At 38.2% G+C, this 26027-nt stretch overlaps 1 protein-coding gene across 1 annotated transcript in view; it reads right to left on the reverse strand.

The window, feature by feature from the left end:
* The window catches only part of ECE2 (endothelin converting enzyme 2), a 1144316-nt gene that overhangs the window by 187459 nt on the left and 930830 nt on the right, over positions 1 to 26027 (reverse strand). The window contains exon 15 of the mRNA XM_044070640.1: positions 5084 to 5187. Coding sequence (XP_043926575.1) covers positions 5084 to 5187 — 104 coding nt within the window. The remainder of the gene's footprint in view (positions 1 to 5083; positions 5188 to 26027) is intronic.

Below are 26027 nucleotides of genomic sequence, written 5' to 3' on the forward strand. Positions count from 1 at the left end.
ATTCCATACTCTTATTAATGCTAACTTTTCTGGGTGATATTCTAATCCGGCTTCACACCCAAATGCTCTGAAAATTTGCAAAATCTGATGAAGTTGTTACGTCCTCTAATGTTAGCATATAGTTATCTACAATCGCAATTTGTTTTTCTACATTCTCTTATGTTAGCATACAGTTATTTGCAATTACAAAGACATTCCTTTTATCACAATTGTCATACTTCCTCCATGCTTGTTTAATTTGTTGAACTAATCATTCAATTACCACTAAGACAAATCCTGGTGACAGCGGCATTCCTTTCAAACTCTAAGACATTTAACTTTGTAGACAGTGAAACAGACATGCCATCAATGAACGCAGGAGAAAAAAACTGAAGATCTATCCTCAAGGGGGTACTTAGCTTGGAATATCATGTTTTTAATGTAAAAGGATTCAGAAAAAGTCTACTGCCAAATAATCGTGTTAGCTGAGAACACGGAGACTTCTACAGATTAAGCTGAGCTTTATCTGCCATGGAAGTAAGATTTACCAGTACACTCATAAGCAAACTGAATGAGTGTGACTTCTTCCATTTGAAAGCCAGAGCCAATTCACAGGATAATGTGAAAACATAAATAGACAAAAATCGATATCTAAGGAACTCCCTACCTATAAAAGACTGCCTGAGATTCATAGAGGTTACCACTAAGTGTACACTCAGTACAGCCTTTCTGAGTGAATAGACACAACAAGCAATGTGGTAAGGCCGTTCTTGAATACAGAAAATGTACACTTAGTGTACAATCAGTGGTAACCTTTATGAATCCCAGGATATATCTTGTTATAACAGCATCCCACCTGGCAAAAAGGGTAGGATTTGGGAGAGAAGTCTGAAACCAAATTAAGATATTTTGAAAAATGGTATTAGAACTTAATCTGCATAAAAAGCCTTTGCGAGACCAAGAAAACAAGGACATACCAAAGTCATCTATATCAAGAGAAGCTACAACATTATTTATCATTATAGCCACAGCAATATTTTCAACCTGATTAATCAGAAATTTATGTTGTGTTTCAGACAGAAGGGAGTACATGAATAGATTGGAACTGATATGACACGGACATCTTTCTTTAATATCTTTGGTATATGAGTTTATGACTAGCTTAGCACTGATAGGTGAGAAATTGAAAGGATGGTATGGATGATCACAATAAGCAGTTATGTCTTGTGGCTGAGCATGCAAACGTCATAACTCTCCAGACAAAAGCTGAGTGAAGATTTATGATTTAAAAGTCTGGAAAGCAGGTGTCAGAATTGTGCCAGTTATCTATCTCATCAGGCCTTAATGTCTTTCATTATTAAATTCATTTGCTTATTTGCCTTAGTGGATCCCTTGCCTCTTTTTCCTTCAGAGAGGTGGTAAGAATGTACCTCAAAACAATTAAAATGCCATTATCTCATTTGAATGGGGGTGGATATACAGGCAATGGTTCTACTAGCTGTAAAATAATAAAGTACTACATCGTGTGCATTATTGCTTTCTCATCACTTCCATCAAAGTATCTGGTGATGACAGTCTGTTAAATGATTTGCCTTAGAAAATCATTCAGTTGCCTAAATTAGCAAGAGGGCCTTAACAAGCATGAGATCCAATGGCCAAGTTCACATGTATGATGACAGCTTCAACAGAGTCTTCCAAAGGCTCTGGAAGACTATGCTGCCTATAAAATTGCATTGTGATATATGAGTAATACACAGAGTGTGTATGTGTGTGTGTGTGTGTGTGTGTGTGTGTGTGTGTGTGAAAGATGGACACAAATGTGTGGAGAAACTCAGGATGAGAATCTGGGAAGCAAAATATCAAGAATTATGTATGAACTGAATCATGTGGCTTTTACCCATTGGCCTATAAGTAATTCTTTTTTTTTCTCTGTGAGATAGAGAAACATGCAACTTATGAGCTACAACCTTTCACCTGGGTTTGATTCCCAGTCTGTATTTGTTTCCTGTATAACTCTGTGTAGGATTATAGGTTTATAAGTAATTACCAGGCATGCAGTCCAACAGGCCATTGAAGAGTCGTTTGGACAAACCATTGTCTGGTTAAAGAACAACTCCATTAAAATGGCAAGTTTTTATTTCCAGAAAGTGATTTTCCTTCACCGCAATCCAACATTAAACACAACATAAAGAAAAGGCATCACTTAATAATTATTCCATTTGTTTTATGACTGAATTTATTTCTGTTTGCCTTCATTTCTTGCATTTGTCTCATTGTCTTTTATGTCATGAAGGCTACTAAGGGTGACAGAGTAATTAGGTTTGGTCACTTATTCCAGCTAGAGTGACATTAAGAAAATGATAACTCTTAAACAGTGGTATTTAAATGTGCCTTATCAGTCACAGATTGCCAGCATTACACCTGAGATAAATAATGTAACCTGGAGTCTGAACAAAGTCAGAACTTTCAAGGTTAGTTTTTAGATGTAAATGATCAAGAAAATACATTATACTAAGTTTATTTTTTATTAGTGAAAACTAGATGTCTTTTCCTTTAATCAAATTCTGAGTACCACAAAGAAAGAAAATATTTTCATGTTACTCATCTGATTTTCTGTCAGTATTTGATTTCACATTTTTCTATGCAGTATTTTCTATAAAAGTGCATGTGTATTCTGGAGTTTTGTTACAGTATTTTTGTATTACATATAGTGTTTTGTTGAGACAAGCTGATGAAGGAATACTGACCTACAATGCTGAATGATGCTGAGGGAATCAAACCCTGCACCCCAGGGAGCACCTTGTTAACAGATCATAGCCTTAATTCTCTGCACTAACTGCAAGATGCAGTGACACATTTAAATGTAATTTAGTGAAATTGAACAGTGATCCTAAGTCACACCTGAAAAAGGTACCTACGACTATGAAGTTTAATTTTTTACAAATAGATAAAAGAGATCAGAGACAATGTTGATTTTAACTGTTTCTGCTAGGGATTGATTTCAGGGTGATTTTCTGATCAGATGTATTGGCAAACAATGTATATTTGCTCACTTAATAAAGTGGAATAGGCTCTGCTGAATCGCCTTGACCCTTGTTCTCTATTCATGTGCATACAAAACGCTACATGTGTACATGTTGTGTTCTACATGGGCTTATATTACATCTAGTGTCTATGTGGATCTGCATTACCTAATCACACTTTCTTATCCGTAGTGACATGTGCTACCTTTAGGTCCCAGAGGTACTAAACATTTGCACCTGACTGGCAACTGACTTAGAAACAGGCAATGAAAGTTTATATAATTATTAACTAGATAGAAGTACAGACTGACAAATAAACATTGCTACATCATTCTAAATGGTCAAAGGTACATGTTCTCCCATCAAAAATTGGAACTGAAAATAACAATCAAGAGAAAGTTCGAAAACTAAGTTGCTTTGAAAAGCAGAAGTATAGCAAGAGAGGGGCAAAGGGGAGTGCTGCCCCAGTCACAAAGTGTCATGGGGCATAATTGGTAGAAGTTGATCGAGCACTGAATGCCGCTACCTCATTTGCAGTAAGAGCTGAAGTGTTATATTATATTTGTAGCAAGTGGTTTACAACTAATGTTTTGAAAGAAAAACTTTTTCTTATTTTCAGAGCTGCTCAATTTCTTCTTATTATTATTTTTTGCCTCCTCATCTCAGAGAAGAAAAACTTTTTTTGCTGAGTTGAGGAGGGGGCACCAGATCAGGGAGCTGCACTGAACACTCCCACAGCTAGCTATGTCTCTGTTAACAAAATTTCATAGAAAATGGATACATACATAGAAAGGGATATAACACAACAACAGAAAATTTAAAATGTTTCATGAATAAGCACACAGAAAATGAGAAACATGTCCATGAAGATTACTAGCCCAACATGACTGAATAGAACTGTAACAGTCAGAATATAAGATTACAATAGAGGCTACAGAAAGACAAATTTCAGAAGCCTGACTATATCCATATACGGGTGGTGCAGTGGTGCAGTGGTTTCATTGTCACCTCACTGCAAAAGGTACACAGGTTTGATTCATAGCTGGGGTGCCTTCTGTATGGAGTCTGGATGTCCTCCCTGTGTTCCCATGGGATTTCTCTGAGTGCTCCGGTTTCCTCCCACATTCCAAAGACATGCAGTAGGTGGACTGGATATTTTAAATTGGCTATAAGTATAAGTGTGTGTGTGTGTGTGTGTGTGTGTGTGTGTGTGTGTGAGACTGACCTCATATACATACATGGGAGGAGGGTTGGGTGCAGTGCTCGCAACCTGACCTCATACAAACCGTAGCCGCTATGTAAACATTGAGTGTTAGAGAGCAGTTGTTGCCCGATGTGCTGCGTGGCATGAGAACATATGAATGGATGGATATCCATACACAGCCCCAGGTACTGTAAATGGTGAAATGGTGCACTGGATAAAATGTAAACATATATATATATATATATATATATATATATATATATATATATATATATATAAACGCTTGCAGTAGGGCTAAATTACTTAACACTTATTATTATCCTGAAACCACTTCATCTGGAAAGATGAGTACAATTGAAATTGTGTCTTTAATTGTCACTGTTTAGTTTACACAGACTTGTCTGATATTAAAACTGTGTGCTTCTTATGCAATAGTCGTCAATGTAAGGAATTTTAATGTCACACAGCTGGCTCTCAGGTTTGCTAAAGTTCATGGCCTTTTTATCCTTTCTGGACATGACTAGAACATGGATTTCTAAAAATAATCTTGAGACAACAAAATCACAGATGGAACACAAGAATTCTACATACTCAGCTCAATTTTGTAAGGCTCTTAGCAACCCAATGTTAGAACCAAAAATAATTTGTGCAACTTCTAGCTAAATCCCCACAACAAACTTAACCTTGATTATGTCCAAAACAGAAGCATAAGAATGGGTTTGTCACTGTTGTCAAACCACAATTATTTACATGACAATGTCATAGTATACTAACTGTTCATAAAGAGCAAAACTAAATGGACATCACTCTGTCAGTTTAGGAAACTTAAAGCCAAAAGCAAACTCTTAATGTCACCCCACTCAGTTTCAGCACTTACTGGTCCTTGTTTGGCGGTTTTCGGAGTTGGTCTGCCATGACTTTTGCTGAGAAGTTGCAGAAGTTCAAAACGTTTTGGAAAAATGAGTCCTCTGACACTTCATACTAAATAAAAGAAGATAACAAATAGTTTTACTAAAAAAGCATATGGTGACTTCTCTGTTACTTTGTTAATAATACAAGCCATTAACATCTTGTTTATTGTTCATTGTACCTAAACCCTGAACTTCAGCTCAGCCATGACAAATATTTCACATTAAGTGAAAATCTGTCATTATTTCAAATAATTTATTTTAAATTGTCTAATGTAGGATATCTGCTTAACACTTGTGGGACAAATAGCCTCATAGAATGAGCCAAGAAAGAGAATACACTGATATCTTTTTCTGCCTACCTCCAAGGAGCAGGACCCCAAACTTGGTTGTAATAAGTAAGGAGGCACAAGGACAGATGCATACAGTGGCTGTGGAAAGCTTTGCTCCCCACATGGAAAAAAAATAGCTCAACCTTGTTTCAGTTTCTTGGTTTGAACTTTGTGATTTGTAGCTCCTGGCTGACGAAGAAGTATCTCATTACATTACGTTAAATTGCATAATATAATAGAAAAAAAGATACAGGTTGTCATTCTGTAATATGCCCATTTGGGTGCATCTGATTTTCTTCAACATGGAATGACCAACTATTTTCAGCTGTCACATGTCCTCTCCATGGCCCCTATCACTTCAAAACTCACCACCATTCATGCAGTCTGTTTCAAGGGTCCAAAAACTATGTTAGTGAAAAAATACTTTCACAGCCAGGTTAAAGAGAATACCCTCCAAATGCATTTGAAGTCCATCCTCCATCTTCTGTCATTGTGCTTCGGATCCTTTTTCTGTTTTATGATGTAGAATCTTCTGTGCTCATATGATAACCAGTGGAGGTTGGTGACTTCAAATCAAAGGCGGGCTGCAGGAGATAGCTGAACGGGTGGGGTCAAAGGTAAGGGGTGCTGCCAACTAGAAAGGGGAGGAGCTATGCTGAAAACCACAAAAATTGTAACTTTAATTGAATACACTGCCCTGGGTGCCAAACCGTCATTATGAGAGTCCAATCAAGACAAAATGAAGTGTAGAAGAAAACAAATATTTCAATGCTTTGGCTGCATAGGTTCAAAAGTTAGTACTAGACTAACTGCTCTTGCAAGTCATTGTAAGCCTAGCCAATTATCCCTTGTGAGACTCAAACCCTGCACCTTGTGTTTGTAAAGCAAACACCTTAACCATTAGGCCACCATCCCAACCTAAGAAAGCTTACTTAATATCTAGATGGAAACAAAAAGGTTGTGAGGCATGAAAAAATAAATTACTTTTTATATACATTACTGGAATGCCAGTCAAAATCAAATATAAGAAAAAACAAGCAGCACTCAACTCAAACCACTTCTCCTTGCACTGCAGTTCTAATTATAATTTATATTAAGCTTTATTAAAGTACCAAGTAACATGCTGAAAGTAGCAATCTATGTGATACCCCCACTTGTAAAAATGTTTCTTATCCAAAAAGACCTGCTGCCTGACAACAACTATCTACTTGTTTCATGGGGAAAACATGATCAAAGTAAAAAATGAAAGGCAAACAAGAAACAAGCTCAAGATACATTGCTTAAAGGATTACTGCACATGTTATGGACCACACATGATAGATTGGCATTCTGTTTAGTTTACAGTTAAAGCCTGCAAAGATGACTGCATGTTTCCAACAAATGTAATGAGCTTCTTAAAATAATGTAATCTTGTCCTTTATTACAAATACTGTTATATGCATTTCAATACCCAAGGCTTATACGTTATCTAGCTATGTAAGTATTCACTGCATGGCAATATATGTATATATACACACACACACACACACACACACACACACACACACACACACACACACACACACACACACACACACATACTGAACAGCCAAGCAGTCCGGATTGTGCAGAATACTCCACATTTGGGATCGATTTAACCCACTGTTCAGCAGTTCCGCACTGAACAGTGGTGGCTTCGCTTTGCAATTTTTGACTGTCTTGTGTACCGCAATTAAAGCCATTTGGCATTGCGGTATACAAGCCAATCAAACATCTGTTCCTGATGCAAAGGGAGACAATCGGGAGGCACAGAATGTGGCCAATCGCATGCCACTACTAGTTTTCGTGCTACTATGGTATCTGTAAGATGGGTGTGCTGCTAATGTTTTTGTATTGTTTCATGAATTGTGACGGATGTTTCTGTAAAAATTCCATGACTCGTGCTGGGTCTGACTTGAGAAAAGACTTCCTGGTGCACAGCTTCAAAATTCTCTTTGCTGACCCAAAGTGTACGGGTGTCTAATAATCATTCTAAAGTCAATATACATTACATGAAGCCACAGGACAGTATTCACTCCAATGACAAGATAACTGAGATCAAGCCTAACAGACATGCAATATTAAACGCAAAACTGAAACCGATGAGTTATGCCATATTTCCAACACTCCCTGAAGCACAGTTATTCCCTTCTTAGATAATTGCTCCCATCTCCCTGCTCTGCTGAAGACTGTACAATCCATGGCTTGTACTGAGCAACTTTTACCGCTGATTGGGCTTCCTTAGGAGACTCAGATTCCTATTGGTAGAGACGCTGATATAAATAATGAAAGCCGCGTTGTTGGGTTTCCTCTGGTTTGGGTTCTAGTGATTGTTCCCCCCTCCCCTGTATGTTGGTGCAGAGTTTTTGTGTTGTATAATTGTAGTAGGCACATTGTTTTATAGTAGTTTGATTTGGTTTTTATCTATGCGATTGGGACAAGAATGCAGCACTTGCACTTTGGGGTTCTTGAACTTTTCTTCCAACAGTTGCGCCCGTACCTTCCAGCCTGCGGTCAAGAGCACCTACCACAGCTTTCACCCAATCAGGGACAGTCAGGGTCATTTTTAAACAGTAATATTATTAACTTGAAACACTGGCAGAATACGAAAATGCCAAATAATATACATTTTCGTAAGTAAAAGAAAACTTTCACTCTGTCTTATTGAGTAAAATTTACCACTTTTCCTATAGAGCCAAAATCTGAATCAAAATTAAGAAGACTAGGGGTATAATTGCTACCACCTGTCTCTCCAGAGCAGGACAGTCCCTATTTGGGCAATTGTGTCCTGAGAAGAAATGGTTAAATGGCAGATGTTTTTGGAATTTAAGATGAAACATTTCCTAAATGTCCACTAATAGTTGCATGAACTACTCATTTGTATTCAAATTACATTATTATTATTATATAAAACTATATAACTCCAGTTCTACAACACTTAGCAATTGTTTTAGTATAAAAAAGTGAAGTTCAGTCTTTTGCCTTGGTTGTGTGTATGGCCAGTCTTGCACAACCCTACATTTCCAATACAAAATGTCCCATTTTGTGCATCTGAAAAGGCAAGCCTACTTTCAGCGTCTGGTGGACATGACCAGCTAGTTCCTATTGGTTCCTGACAAGTGTCTTGAAATAAACAAAACTTTGATTTAAAAAAGTTCCACCCTTCACTATTGTATTAACGTACTACCTGCCTCCTTGAAATTGGAGCACCTGCATTCTTGAAACTGAAGCACTATGTTGTGCGTTTACAGAGCTCATCATCATCAACCCTCCTCTTCCCATTATCCACATCCTGTGGGAAGGCTGGCCAATTTGTCCTGTGACCTGCCAATCTCTTTTTACTTAGTCATCCTCCCTTACTATTCCTGTCTTCCAAGACACTGTGTGTGTGTGTGTGTGTGTGTTGGGTTTTTTCAGTGCAGGAAGGGTTATTATTTAACAACTTGAGTGAATAAGCCAAAAGCTGATGATGATGTATGGCAAGGTGAATGTGTGTGTGTGTGTGTCCACACGTACATTTTGGGTGAGAGACCATGGCCATTTTCAAGGTATGCTTTTCGCGCAGTGCGAAAATAGGGTGTTCCACATTTTGACTATTTGTCACACACTGCTATGCTCTGCGTTCCACATTGGCCTCTTAGCAGATTGAGACCTATGCACACATATATATCAAGAGAATAATTGCTGCAAAGTATCACAGCAGTGATTACTGACTACAAAGCATCAAAATCCAAAATTCCAACAGTAAAAGAAGCATGCCCCTTGACATAAACTTGTAGAATGCAAATCATAAAATAGTGTTTTTGCAGTGGAGCAAGTCTGCTTCCTCTCCCATATGGGGGGCTGTGCCTGCCATACTGCCTGCTACATAAATATATCAGCTCCAAGACTGCACACTAGTGGGAAAGGGCATATTCCACAATCCTGCTTTTACACTGATCTCACACCAGTAATGCTGATTGGTTGATATGTGTACAAAATGAATGTTCAATACATATACAGGGGCATATTTATATTTGAATACTCTCAAATATATGATTTTTCTGCTAATTAATGCTGACTATTGAATTTTAAAGAAGAAAAAAAATAAAACTACTTAGATGACATACTTTAAGAACCCCTCTTCGTTAGTGGAGCAGCAGCACCTAGTGTTCTTGTTGCCTTATTTTGGTCTGTAAATGTTTTGGGTATTGGAACCCAGAATATTTTATATTATAAAGTTAATATGACACAGACTGGCTTGTGGTTGTGTATCTCAAACAAGGTTCAGAAAAAGCAAAAACATAGGGCCTAGTTCTAAAAGACATGCTCTCAGTGTAAGTGACCACTTACACTGAGAGCATGTCTTCTGGAATCTGGCCCAGGTGTAAGCCTGTTTATAAATAGGCCTTACACTGAGAGGAATGCTTTTCAAATATGGCCCATAAAGAGTAAACTCTGAGAGAAGATAAGCATTAAAGTCGTTGTATAAACCAGCCCAGGTATCCCAGTACAAATATAGGTACACCATTTTCATTTAAAAATATATTTAACTTTACTACTGGACCCTACATTTAGTTTACCACAAAAAAAAAAAAAGACTGAAATACTGTTTTCTTGATGTTCTAACTATCCTTGTTTCTTGACTAGAAGATGAAACGCATTCCTGAATATTTTTCTTCTAATGCATAACTGAACTTTCTTCTGTCTAACTTGTTTATTAGATCACTGAGCTTCTCTGTGGTGAAGGAACATTTTTTATGAATGAGTTGACAGTGTATTAAGACAGCAAGCAAAACTATTTGAGCTTAATTAAGCAGAATTTTGAAATGAGACTTGTCATGATAAATGCTCCTCATTTTAAAAGCAACAAAATAAGCAAACAAAATAAAACATGATTAGAGTAAGACTGATAAACAGTATATTGAACCCTAGAATAATGTACAAACCATTTAAACCTTATTATCAGGTGCTGTGGTACATTGGTATCAGTCTGCAGTTCACAAGAGTCATGGCTCAGCCCAACAGCACTACTCAAGCAAGACTTTAAGTAGTTAAATTCTGCTGTGCTGCCAAAGGCACAACAGCAGACTGAGGGCAAATGAGAAGCATGTGGTGGTGCTCTTTTACTGTGCTTGATATGTGGAGTCGCATATTAGTGCACCTGGCTGCACACCATCAATGGCAGCACAATGGTGTGCCAATGTTAGACAGTAGAAGTTCTCCTGTAATATGGGCATACAGTGATTAGCTGTTTATATTTTGTGGTGTCCCACACAGCACCACTTCATATGGCTTTTCAACACATGAAAGACTCCAGCCTGTACTGTATAATACTGTGTCAGATCATTGTACATGAGGTATACAACACTGTGATGACTTGGTGGTAAGCAAATTAGATGCATAATAATACATGTTTAAAATGGCTTCAAAAGTGCTGAGTTACACCAACAGTAAGTAATGCATTTAAAGGCGTAATAAAGCATAAAATGGGCTTAAAATAATCTTGTTTTGTGTCCAGGGAATGAAGACATTTATCCTCAAGATATAGGATTTTCAATCCCAACAAATGAAGCAAAACATATTTTATAGTCAGCTGTTCAACCTTTACAGCTTACTAATTATGAAGGTAGAATTATTCAGTATATTTCGCTGTAGCAAAAAAAAACTGTAACTTCAATAGGTAAAGAAAAATGAGTACATGAATGTAGACACAAAAGCTCTATACAGTAATACAAAATATTATGCAAATATTTGTAGTAATGCTAATGAACAATAAACCATTATTTTACTTTGCTATAGTCATACTGTGACAGCACTGATACAGAGTGAAAGGAAATTAGCAGGTAGTGCACGACATACATGACAGAGGTTCCTGTTTTACTTCAGTTCTGTTTACAAACACATACTCAGAAACATGCTTAACTCCTTTCACATCCTCCATTCACTAGTTTTAATATTACTAAAACCCAGTGACTTCCTCATCACCTGCTTTGACTATCCAAGGTCACCCCTTTATTGGATTTTCTGATGCTATGTTAATATACCTCTCATCTATGCTTCATTCACCTATCTCATGACAGGTACTAGAGTGTAGCCCCTGTACTCTTCAAGATTCTTTACTGGGTCAATGTTTATGTTTCCTTAACAGTATAATGGCTACACCTTCTTGGAATTTCCCCTGTGGGATGTATAGTTGGATAATTAGACTGTGGCAGTTATTTGTAAAGCCCTGGAGACTGTAGCAAGGGGGCAGAAAACTAGAATATCTGGTGATGGAGAATGCTTGGCATAATATATAAGGCAATGTCCCTCAGGTGTTTAGCATGAAGGTAAGCTTTCTAGAAGTCAGGGACTCATTGTCACAAAGTGTGGTAAAAGGATCATAGCTTACAGGAAAATGCGTGTAACCATGACAAAATATTAATTTTTCTAACTGGACCTGTGCTTAGAGAGCTACAGAACACCAGATAATAAGTTTCCCATAAGGAAGGGGTATGATATGATTGCATTCACAATCTGTAACTATTTACATTTTTCCACATCTGCATCAAAAGCACGAAAGAATTCCTGTCATGATGGGGGATGCACTTTGTACCAGGGCAAGATATTGTGGTAATGCACTACAGACCAGGAAATATGTGAACTCTCTTAATAAAGGTTAACCAGATCAAACAAACCTGGCAAGGCTGCTCACAGACAGCACCTGTTAAGTTACTGCTCATAACAAAGGTTAATGCATACCTCATCTTCTATATCTTTCAAGAAATGATTCATATTTCCACTTCTCTCTCGTCGCACTAATGTTTCTCAGTACACTGCTCTCATTCAAAGTTTGTCTAGAACCCTTTATGAAATTTTGGGCATTGGTTCTGCCATTGTTGTTCAATGGGAAATAAGTACTGAGAACTTCTTAACATTGCATCCTGTTTCATCCTGGCAGTTATGGATCTGTCATCACAGAGCTACTTAATCAGAAACTACAGGTGTTTAGTGATCTACTTTTCTCAGAACAAAGAAATGAATATTGGTACTATGACTACCCAACAAAGCTGAGTTCACATCACAATTTTTTTAAAATGTGTTTTTAAGTTTAGGAAAGAAAGCCACAACTATATGACTTTTAGTCTATCATGTTTTGCTTGAATAGTATATAAATATTTCAGCATTATTTTTATTAACAAATGAAAATACCAAATCAGGTTGAGTGATAAAAGATGCTGCCATTTTAAACGATGCAGTACTTCTCTTCTACAGGTCATTAACAATCAACAAATGGCAGAAACACGAATACTTGAAAATAAAATAGTAAGCCTTATAATATATAGAAATGAAAAAGATCTAGGACGTATTCTCTTACCAAATGACTACAGAATGACTTACCACAAAATAACTGCACACTAAATGCTCCTTATCCCTTCTCAAGCAGCCACACATCAGCCACAGAACTATGAAAAAGCCCAAATAAGCATTTTTGCATGAGTTAATCTCTGCTTCATCCCTTCATTTCAGGGGCTGGTGCCTCCCACTTCTTGTATCAACAAATCATGCAGTATAGGTATAGATAAAAGTGTATTCATTTTCAAGATGAACAAGGCACAGGACGCAGTTCTAATTACCATAAACTTTACATGAATTCAACTCAAAATTAGGATCAAATAAACATTACTACCATTAGCAATATCTGTCTTAAAGATACACACACACTTTAAATACACACATAGACACACACACACACACACACACACACACACACACACACACACACACACACACACACACACACACACACACACACACAAACCCTACCTGAGCCCAAAGTCCCTGCAGCAGTAAATAATCCATCCATATAAACGTCCGTGATGAGAGAGCAGCTGTACAATGTAAAATCCATCCATATAAACGACGACGAGTGAACAGCTGTAAAATGTAAAAGCCTGCGATGTCCTGCAGTAAGCAAGTCCTTCCCCTTCCTTGAGGCTTGTCCTAGTCCTTTCCCTTCCGGCGAGAGCACCAGCCTGCGGACGTTGCAGTCATATCCCCTTCCAGTCTATGCAGTTACAACTGCATAGATTTCTGGGATATTTGGAGTTGAATGTTATCTTCTTAATCCAGACTGCTGGTGAGACCGTCTGGATTCTGTGCGCCTGCTCCAGACTAGTTCACCAGCAATACAGATATCGGAAAATGCCGCGAGTGTGCATGTGCGATGTTCCGGGACTCCCATTTGCTTTTCTTTTCTTTTCCTTTCTGTTTAATTTTGTTTATTTACTTGTTTTTACAGCTGGATGGGCTGCAGTCCAGCAGCCCAATAGCACGAGCCGCCCCTGAATCCACTTTCTTTATGACACTGTTTAAGAAATACAAGTTCAGCAATTCTAGGTGCTCTTGTCACTCCATTTCTGTAATGATGTTTGGGCCCTTTTGTCAGATTTTTCCAGCCATTCATATTTTTGTTCCTGTAATGTCTCCAGAATTGTACAAAATATCCCATATGTGGGTTCACGAGGAGTAGAATTATAATTTTCTTTTCCCTGGAGTAAGTCCCCACAGAATCCAGCCAAATATTTTGTTGGGTATTTTCTGCATACATCTCTGCTTGTGCCTTATGGTCCAGGGATCTTTCTTTCGCCACTGTTTCTGTCAGTTTGGCATTCCCAAACTTATATGCAATCCTTAAAATGCTGTGCACCAAATGCAAAACCCTGCCCTTTTTGCCATCTCTCTGCCCACTTGTGCAAGATTTGCAAGTTCCTGCTGGGCATTCACCATCCATGAGGATGGTGCCCACATTTTGTCATCTTCAAATAAGTTCTGTCTTTTACTCCTCCCCAGTATATAGGCCATCATTATGCTCGGTAACAAAAGCCCTAACAATGATGCTGGAAACAGTTAACTGATACATTTTTCACCTCTGACAACCTCCCACAAACCAACAATTCCTTCCTTGTAGAAGTTCCTCAACTTGCTTAACATTTCTCTGTCCTATTCCTAGCTCTTTCAGCCTATTGAGCAGTCTTCAGTGATGTATGTGACAAAGGGAGATACTGCCAGCACAGCTATCTGGAATTTTGTAAATAATTATATGTCATTTGTGAATATCAACATGATCTGTATAAGATGGCTTGTGTTACAAATGTATTAGTACTGTATGCCATGTGTATATCAAACTGGTCTGTACAGACATGTATGTTAGAAAGGTATTTTATAAAGTGTTTGTGTTTAAAATGTAACCATAGTGTGCCCTACTGGAACAGAACAGAAATGTACATGCACTATTTTAACTGTTTAAATGTATACATTTTAATATTGGAAATTGGAATACAGGGGGTTAACTTCAGGAAAATAGCTGAAATTGAATTACTTTACAGGCCAGGCCGGAGACTTAATGTGCGTGCTGAGAAGCTTTCTGTATTATCCTCGGTACTACTGCTGAAAGTATGAAGGAATGCAACTGTTTTATGACATCCAGCATTTGTGTAAGATCTGAGGTCTATGTTTTTTCACAGGTAGATACTAAATACTGCCATCTTCCAGCAGTGTGGGTTTCGCCTGGGATACAGTCAGATGACAAGAAATTATGTAATTCTGGAAGCTATCCCAGCAGTAATATTTGAGATATTAATTTGAGAACTCTTGGAGAGAGACAGAGCAGTCTGTATTCTGTCTTGGACCCAACAAGAACCATTCACCACAACACCTGCCTTGCTTTGTAAGTAAGTTTCTAGGGTATAGTAATTCTCTTAGATATTTGCCTTTATTTATTTGAGACTATCCTGCAATGTTGTTTTAAATATTTCCTGTGATCTTGAACTCTGATGTCACTGTCAATATATACTGAGGATTTTCTTGTTTTTTTATTATTTATTATTAAATATATTTAAATCTTTCATTATGGCTAATCTGTCTGGAGATATTTAAGTTTTGAGAGCACTTGCATATTTATTTGGTGTCACTGTGTGGGACACTTCTAATAGCCATGCTCTTGGTCAAACTACCATTTGTGATAATATTAATATTACACAGAAAGATTGGACACCCTTTGTTAAGGGCCTTAAAGTAGCTGATAATGAGCTGGCTGGTGTCAGTGATAACTACCTAATAGTCTGGGCAAAAGGGGGCATAGCTAGTAAACCTGTGCCAGCCTTTCCAGTGGTAGGTCATCACATTATTGGTTGCCAGTGGTGGGATATCCACATATTGGGATTCAGTGGCATGGATATTGAACTCCTGTAGCCTGCAAACAGTGGTCACTACAAAACGTGTTTGTACTCTCAAGCAGCCTCATGGTGAACATTCAGAGTTTCATATCACAATAGATTTATTTATTTTTTTGTTAGCTTAGTCAGTCAGGGAGAGAAGGCAAGGATGTCAGCAAAGGATTATGGCAAGCTGACAGGGAGTCAGTTGGCAGAGATGTGCCAAGCTAAAGGACTGGTGCATGCCAACCTGACTAAAGTGGAAATGGTTGCAGCCTTAGTCACAGCTGCATCACAGACCAGAAACCAGGAAGACAACCTGACTGGGCTTGGGGATGTACAGCTTTCAGAAAATGGACAGTTAAACTTTTCCTCAGAGAACTTAAAAATCCATCTGGAGTTAAAGAGACTTGAGCTGGAGGCCAAATGTTTGGAACTGGCATAAGCAGAGAGACTGCAGCATTTAGAGGCTGTAGAAAAGGAGAAACAAATGGAATTAGAATCAGCAGAGAGACTGAGACATCTGGAAGCTGAAGAAAATGAGAGGCAGAGCCAACATGAAAAGGAAATACTGACTCTTCACCAGGGTCATGGAGGTAATGGGGAAAGGAGTAACCAAACCCAAAAGCAATAAAGGTCAGTAAATTTCTTCCACAATTTACAGAGGGTGATAATTTTGATAATTTTATACATATGTTTGCAAGGGTTTGTAAACAGTATAATGTTGACTAAGGGCTCTGGGTATGGTTCCTGACCACCTTACTCCATGGTAAATCTGTAATTGCTGTTTCTGAATTGTCTGATACTGATTGCTTACATTATAATGCAGTTAAAAATTGTTCATTGGAGTGCTTTAAGGGAACACCTGAAGCTTATAGACGCAAGGCAGATGAAAGCATGTGTGAATATACTGCTGAGAAAGCACTTATTTTCTTAGGTGGGTGAGTGGATGTCAGGTCACACTTTTGAAGGGCTGGCAGACCTTTTACTGAGGGAACAAGCCCTTAGCACTTTGCCTGAGGACATGAAAATCTGGTTGGCAGATAGAGAATGTAATACCGCAGATGAGTTGGGGGAAAAGGGAGACCTATACCTAGCAAGCAGGACATCACTGCACAGGAAAGGGATACCCAGTGCAGCACATTGTCTAAGGGAACCCATGGTGGGTAGCCTAAACTACAACAACAGAGTCCACCAGTAACAGGGGAAGCCACTAGTTCAGGTACACTGCCAGGATCAGGGGGCAAATGTTTTAAATGTAACCAATGGGTCCATGTAGCATATAGATGCCCATGGAGGCAAGGTGGGGAACAAAACGTGGGAGAGCCAGTAACTGAGAATGCCAGCAGTAAGTCGCCTGGAGACAATTAGAGTACCAAACTACCACAAGAGGTTATATTCTATCTTAGTAGATTGAAAACAGGCCACTGCTAAGAGACACACAGCCTCTGACCTAACCATTGTGAAGCCTGCAATGGTTAAAAAGGAGTACTACTTGCTTGGGCAGTCTACTCCAGTCAGAGCTTTAGGAGGGACCCCATTCCAAATAACTTTAGCTAGCATTCACCTTGACTGGGAGGGTGGAAATGGAAGCAAGCAAGTAGGTGTGTTTGAGGATATCCCTGCAGATATCCTGATAGGGAATGATTTTGATAATCCAGTACCTTGTGTGCATGCAGTTACATGCAGTCAGGCTTGGAGACAAGCATGTGGGTCTGATAGCTTGGGGGGACCAAGACAGACTGCACACTTGAAGCCAGGATTGGTGAGGTGGCTACTGTAGACAGGTAGATACTGCCATCACAGCTATCTGGAATTTTATAAATAATTATATGTCATTTATCAATATCAATACAATCTGTATAAGATGGCTTGTGTTACAAATGTATTATACCTGTATGTCATGTGTATATTAAACTGGTCTTTATAGACATGTGTGTTAAAAAGGTATTTTATAAAGTGCTAGTGCTTAAAATGTAACCACAGTGTGCCCTACTAGAACAGAAGAGAAATGTGCATGCACTATTGTAACTGTTTAAATGTATATATTTTAACAGTGGAAATTGGAATACAGGAGATTAACTTCAGAAAAATAGCTGAAATTAAATTACTTTATAGGCCAGGCCAGATACATAATGTCTGTGCTGAGAAGCTTTCTGTATTGTCTTCAGAGTGAACTAATTACTACCTCTGAAAGTATGAAGGAATGCAATTGCTTTATGACTTCCAGCATCTGCCAAAGATTTGAGGTCGATGTATTTTCACAGGTATATGCTAAATACTGCCAGCTTCCAGGAGTGGGGGTTCCACCTGGAATACAGTCAGATGACAAGAACTTATGTCATTCTGCAAACTATCCCAGCAGTAATATTTGAGATATTAATTTGAGAACTTTCTGAAAGAGACAGAGCATTTTGTATTTTGTCTTTGACCTGACAAGAAGCATTCACCACAACATCTGTCTTGCTCTGTAAGTACGTTTCTAGGGTATAGTAATTCTCTTAGATATAGTCAGGAATATAGCAAATCTTAGTTTAGATATTTGTCTTTATATATTTGAGACTATCCTACAATGTTGTTTTAAATATTTCCTGTGATCCTGAACTCTGATGTCACTGTGAATATATACTGAATATTTTCTTGTTCTTTAATTATTTATTATTAAATATATTTAAATTTTTCATTGTTGCGATCTGTCTGGAGATACTTATGTTTTGAGAGTACTTGCATATTTATTTGGTGACACTGTGTGGGTCACTCCTAACAGCCTTGCTCTTGGTCAAACTACCATTTGTATTAATATTAATATTACACAGCAAGATTGGACACCCTTTGTTAAGGACCTTGAAGTAGCTGATAAGGAGTTGGCTGGTAGCAGTAATAACTACCTTACAGTCTGGGCAAAAGGAGGCATAGCTAGTAAACCTGTGCCAGCCTTTCCCAGGTGTGTGTGTGTGTGTGTGTGTGTGTGTGTGTGTGTGTGTGTGTGTGTGTGTGTGTGTGTGTGTGTGTGTGTGTGTGTGTGTGTGTAAATCAAACCTCAAAGAGTTTATGTGTCAGCTACTTGGGGAGGGACCCGAAACAATGGTTGGACAGAAAGGGTGCTGGAGGTTTTGGCTTGGACACTCAGTTGAGATCTCAACTCTATAGCTTTGCAAGTGGGGAGTCTTATTGGGGATATGCAGGAAGAGTGAAAAACAAGCCCCGGAATAACTGTGGTCTCTGTGTGCTCTCAAGGGAAATTACACTTGATGCAAAGAGCTGCATCTGGAAATACTGTGTGTGTACTTGTCATCCTCTCAGTGTATGTCCCCCACTGTTGCCAGTGGTGAGGATTGAGGCTCCTTGATTAATGGTCCAGTGGCAGGTTGTCACAATGTACTTCAGTTAAAGGCCTCAGTCAGGTCCAGACAGACCAAATCCACTGACACCCATCATCTGCCTCTGTTGTTACTCATTCAAAAATGTAGGAGGTCTTATTGGCAGCTCTTCTTGGCAGTGGAGCCATGGTGGTTTGGGTTCTGAAAGTGGTTGTCTTAATGGAAGTCATGAAAACTTTTCTTCAGGAACTTCTCAATAAACTTCACCAATAGTGAGGTTTGAACCACTGGCCTGGTCCTGATATGTCGATAGAACAAGCTGACAGTTGGAGCTGTCTTACACTCTTCTGGTACATCCTGCTTAAAGATCTACGAAAGGTTTCTGTGAATGGCTCTGCCAGTATGCTATATCATCAGGAGCCTGTGATTTACTATCCTGTAAATTGACCTTACACTTTTCCTCCCTACTGCCCATTTGTCTACCTCTCCCCTCCAACTGCTTTTTCCCAGCATGATCCTCTCCCTCTTTTTCTTTTGTGAGTACTGTGTGAAAGAATTTGTTTAGTACTTCAGCAATTTTCTTATTATTGCTAAACCTTCATTACATAAGATTTTAGTACCTTGAATTTGGTGCTTAATTATTCCACTTTGAAATGTATAACAAAACTTCTTTCCTTTCTCACTTTATCCCCTGTACTTGCTTCTTCTCCAGTCCTGCCATGGATATCCTTACATTGTAACAGCTACTCTCCTGCCCTTGCTTTAGGACTGCTTTTCTTCTTCCCCTTCTGCTTCTTCATACCATTTGAATGTTTTATCCTCATTCCTGCTCATCTCAGCTACACACACTGGTTCCTTCCTTCTTCTTCTTCTTCTTGGCAAACATCCATATACATACCTTTCAGAATGCTGACATTGATTATCATTCACTGACATTTTCTTTGTCCATTCCCTTCTCACCTCCTTTCCTACCTGCTTGATATCCATCATTCTATGGTTCCACACTGTAGTCTTTGTACCGTAAGATTACATTTTTCTGCCAAGGTGAAATGCAATGTAGTGTGCTCTCTGCTGGGGAGTAGAATACTCACCACCACATCATGAATGTTGCTGTTTTGTGTCATGACTTCTTGCATCAAATGAACAAATTCATATTTCTGATATGAAGCTTCTCTTGTGATCTTGTCACATTCTTCTCTGGTTACTGGAACTGAAAAGTCTGCAGTCTGGAGAGTGAGATCTCCCATCACCTCAACTCTCTTTTTCTGCTCCCAGCTCCTTAAACTCTCCACCAAAGGACTGTCCATCTCCACTGATCACCCAGACAGCAGTGGCGCCATCTTTCACTTTTACTTGCACTCCTCCCTGTCTGGAGCTTGAATGACAGAATACTTTTTTTTTTTTACAAATTTGTCTGTCCCACTTTCCTGTCACTCTTCTTCCTTCATCACTTTGTAAGTTATCCTACCACTTACAAGAGCTGCCATTGCATGCCACTTCCACTTCTTGCTACTCCTGAGTGATATGACAGCCTGGAACTACCGTATTCTACTCCCTGTATCTCAGTGTCAAGTTCTCTGCAATGCTGGCAATATCCACCATCTTACATTCCAGGATAACCTACACTTCTTCCACTCTCCCATGTCACACGCATTGCATATCAGTACCTTTCAATGACTTTTTTCTCCTTCCCCTTGTCTTCCTCCTTATTTTATGAACATCCTGCATACTTGACCACTCTTTTCTATTGTGTCCTTCGTTATGACCTGCCTTCCTACTTATTTTTCGTTCAGACGTATCCTTGCCCATTTTCTTCTTTTTCACTCCTCCATTCAACCTCATTTTAAAGGAATGTTAGTGTCCACATATGCCACAAACATTGTTTCCATATATACTGAATCTTTCTTACTAAAATGGAGTCTATCCCAACCATACGCTTTCTCATTAACCCACACCTGCTCCCAATTGACAATATGTCCACATGCCTTGTCTCCTGACCAGAGATGAGCTATGAATTTTAATACCCGATTCATATGTTCCGTGAAGTGCTGAATGCATGCAGAGGTAGAACCTCTGAGTAAGCAACCAGGCATTTAAATGAATGGCACATCCTATTCCATACTGAAGTCCATCTAGTCTGCTAACTAAATTTCATAACATGAGATGATAACATTTATTTAGAATAAATTTGAAATCAGTTATGCTTTGCCTTTGTCTTACAGAACCTGGTAAAGAATACTATGCGCACTCTCCTAGAAAACCAGGTTGTTGCATATGTATTCCTGATATGTGACCTTATCAAGTTAAGATGCACTAGATAAAAGGGCTTCACTGCAAAGCAGAATTCTACAAGCCTGTTCAATCAAAATGACTGAAATCAGCAGCTGTTATCCATTACCTCAGAAAATGGCTGTTGTTAAGGGACAAGCTGCTACAGCAGCTAGGATGGTTTCAGAACTGGAGGATTTTCTTGATGAGTGTACTAAAGCTAAATATAAATTCATGAATACATGGTATCTTGAAAATCTGCTTAGAAGTATTATTTGAGAGGTGATGCAAAAGAGACACAGAGGATCGTATAATGTATTATTAGGGTCTAGTTCTTCAGTGAATTCAAGTAACAAACATGAAATAAATAATTATAATTTAACATCAGCCTTTACAACAACCTTTAGTCTAGATTATAGGGTTATAAAAATAGTATCACAAAATGGGATATTTTTAATTATTTTGAAGGGACTGGTAATAAGCTTGGGTTGACCCCATAATTTGTAGCAATAAAAGGTATTTGCTTATAGAATATGATTGAACATGCTGGCAATAATTCTCAGATGGGTGCCTTACCTAGATGAGGCACGTATAAATTTGGAAACTGTAATTATTGCAAATATATTATTGAGGCAAATAGGGTATCTATTAGTAATGCTTTGATCTATTTAGGATTTTGTTTTAATTGTGATATGAAAGCCTTAGTTTATGTAGCTCTATGTCAGCACTGCACAGGGTTGTACATCAGGAAGACAATTAGATCCTTTACAGAACGGATTTACCAGCACACGTGTAATACTGCTAAGGGAATACCAATAATGCCTTAGTGCAACACCTGAAGGACTTTGCAAATCTTAATTCTTTTTTGTGTTGAAAAAGCCTCCATTAACCCTACAGGTGGTGCTACTGATGTGCTTTTGGAAGTCCGCAAGCTTTTCTGACAACTCAAACTGAATGTAGGTGCAGCTCCTGGACTGAATGGTATGTTATAGATTAACTGCATATTGAAGATGAAATCCTTAGGTTTAAGTTAAATTGTAGATGTATTATTTTATAATATTTTATATAAATGCTTGCTTAAAGACAGTGTGCACATGGTTGGCTACAGGAGTCATATGACTTGTGCCATTGTTTTTAAAAGGGGTATGGTTTTATGTTTGTATCAATCTGAAGAAATTCTATATTTCTTGGAATGGAAGAGCTAAATAAACATATTAACCTCGATGCAGTTGTGCTCTATTGTTGGCATTTGGTCTTGGAATTATGAAAATTTTATGTAAGACACATCCCACCTGCACCCATTAATTAATTCAGTGAAGTACGAGGTTGTACAGAGCCTAAGTAAGAAAATACATACATATAGGCATGCCTGTTTAGTGCAGTATGCTTCTTGGATTATAGTTCATTGAAAACAGTATCATTGCCCTTACTGTTTGTATTTTTTATTTACTCTGTTGTTCACCCTGAGTTAGTACACAAGTAATGTGGGTGCAAAACCACTAACTTAATGGGTGTGTCATGAGATGTCACCCCACCTCTGTGATGACTCAGCTACCTAACAACAAAAATACTTGCTATTGTTTTGTTCTTTTGGGTGAATTTATGAACATTTGGGTTCATCTAGTAGCTTTGCATGGATGCTATTTATAGTTTGCAGTGGAACATAACACTGACAAAAACAAATCTTGTAGGGTTCAGGCAACTGGCATTCTTAGCTTGGCAATTCACTATTTTCCATCTGTCTGTGGTTAACTCATTTACTATACTTTCCCCTCTAACCTGGAAGACACGGGCCACAATTCACTATATTCTATCTGTCTGTGGTTAATTCATTTACTATACTTTACCCTCTAACCTGGAAGACACGGGCCACAATTCACTATGTTCCATCTGTCTGTGGTTAATTCATTTACTATACTTTCCTCTAATCTGGAAGACACGGGCCACAATTCACTATGTTCCATCTGTCTGTGGTTAATTCATTTACTATACTTTCCCCTCTAACCTGGAAGACACGGGCCACAATTCACTATGTTCCATCTGTCTGTGGTTAATTCATTTACTATACTTTCCCCTCTAACCTGGAAGACACGGGCCACTATTTCCACTTTTTATTTCTATTTTTTTCTTTTGATTTCTACTTTTTATTTTCATTTTTCTTTATTTGAGTTCTACTAATAAGGGTTATTGTTTCTGTGCTTCTATGTTTACATTACATGGTTAAGTGCTTACAGTTTCCTCCCTTACATCTCTCTGTTTTTTTGCTTAATTTGTATTTCTCCTAACTTCCCAATTTTACTTGGTTGTCTTTTACAGTTTTCTGCAGTATATTGGTACACAATTGTTCCACACATGTTAAAGCACTAGTTAGTCTTACAAATGTAAATAAACTAGTTGTCGGGTAAACCCTACTAGAAAGGACTCAGGAGGCAAGAACAGGACTATGTTCAATACGGCTGTCCTACCTACATGTGATTCAGTGGCATCTGGGGCTTTAGAATATCTAGAATTTGTTGGCTGCTGATAGTTAGCTTTTCTCTACTGTAACATCTTTTGTTGACTGCGGTCCTGTTTTTTTTTTTGGCCTAGAAGGAGTCCACCTTCCAGGGTTCTGTTCCCTAACATAGTTGTTTAAGATTATCCTAGCCTGTGCTAATCCCATCATAATATCAGTAACCTGCAGGTACATTTATTTTTATTTTTATTTTACATTTTGTTGACGGGGAATGTCCGACTAGGTTCCACAGAGCCTGTTTTCAGCGGAGGCCCGGGGAGAAATGCTCCAGATGCATTTATCATGGAATGTAACCTCTACTTCTAGGGTGGTATGCAACCTGACACAGGTCTTTAGCTCTAAACTGAGCCTTTTGTAGAATTTTTGTGACTCTGGCTTTTTTCCTGTTTCTGGTGCCTGCCATCAAAGATATCATCTTCTCATTGTCTCTGCTGCTTCTGTCTGCCTTTGGTCTGATGCTCCATCTTCAGCTACCTTCCAGTACAAAGCTGGTCACCCTAATCTGCCTAAAATACCATAAGCATCCTGTGCAAGCACCTTGAGCAGGTATGTGTTACTCCTTTGGATTTTTAGTAGTTATCTAGCTTTGTATTCTTGCAACAGTTCCTTCAACAGACTGCTCCAGTGTACAAAGCTGGGCATCAGACTCAAAATTAATCAGTGAAATCATAAGCAACAGACTACTTGCTCCCCGTTTCATTGCAATGATATTCCATGTTTCTGTCCATAATATTGATTTCTTAAGTGCAGTTACAGTATACTACAACTGAAATTTCAGCAAAGTACTTTTTATAATGTTATTCAATTATATAAACAGCAATAGCTCTCATGATAACATGCAAAAGAAGTTTACAAAGTGCATTCCAAATCTCCTATATTTGAAAACAAAAGCTATCATATTCCAGTAGTTGTTGTGTCTTTCGGCTTTTCCCAGTTAGGGGTCGCCACAGTGGAACTCCGGTCCACTAATAATTGGCAGTAGATTTTTACGTGCCGAGTTGCCAGCCCTGACGCACAACCTTCAACGAAGGTACGCCCATTCACGCATGTCTCCACACAGAAGACGCTCTAACTGAGAATCGAACAGGACAACGTCTTACTGTGAGGCAACAACGCTACTGCAGCACTACCACCACAGTCCACACTATCATATTCCAGTAGTGTTGAGAGCAAATGCCTGCTTTAAAAGATTTAGGTGAAAATATTTAAATATTTGAAAACAAGATTTAGGTGAAATATTTAAAACTTAGTGTTATAAAGAAACATATTTCACTCAATATAATATATCATAGCAGTTATATTTCCATACTGCTACTTTAAATTTTCAACATAATCATCTTAGGAGGTTAAATTATGAAGTGAAGTAGCTTAAAACCAATTGAGGAAGATGGTTTACATGGTAAATGCAAAATCACTCTGCTATAAAGAACTATCCAATGGTAGGCATGTTGAAAACTTGGGTTAGTACTCTTAAAAAAAAAAAAAAAAAGTGACAATCCTGTACCAGGCATGCTGAAAACTCAGGTTAATATTTTGAGAAAATGGCAAGCTATGCTTGTATAAATTGAAAATCTGAAAAAATGCAGTGGAGACACTACATAAAAGCACTCATTTGGCTCCAGAAAAGTTATAAAAAGCATTGGTTAGGGAAAGGGGCTTCTGCTACACATCAGGATGACAAATATATCTAAGTATTGAGAGGTAAGAGATCAACGGTCTTGATAATCACATGATGAATGTATGACTAATAATGAACCATTTTCTTTATTGTAGTTCAAAATAAAAAAAATGACAGAATTTATTTCAGTCAACAGAAAAAAGGAAATACTTGGATAGTTTAAAGATAGGAGATAGTTTAGTATATTGCAGAATATGATGCAAATGACCAAGGTAAATTGGGAAAGTACAGTTGTGTACACTTACCATAAATGTAGATGTTCCAGTGTACTCACTGTTGCAGTCATTACATTTGGGTAATCTGCTGGCAGGTTGCCCTCAGTCAGCCTGATTAACAAAGTCTTGGGTCCTGCGTCGGTTGCTGCCCCTTCTTCCATTACATCAGCTCGTCAGGGGTATAAAACATGCAGCCGACACCATTACATCAGTTTTTCTTGCCCCAGATGTCAGGTGCCCCCCAAATGGGGAGCAAAATATATATATATATATATATATATATATATATATATATATACATATATATATATATATAAAATTAAAAACACAAAAATATACCTCCAAACAAAAGCAAGTACACCAAAAAGGCTTTTAAGCATAGGAAAAGG

The sequence above is a fragment of the Protopterus annectens genome, chromosome 4.part1 (genome assembly GCF_019279795.1).
Source record: "Protopterus annectens isolate FY-2018-M chromosome 4.part1, PAN1.0, whole genome shotgun sequence".
Classification (NCBI taxonomy): Eukaryota; Metazoa; Chordata; order Ceratodontiformes; family Protopteridae; genus Protopterus; species Protopterus annectens.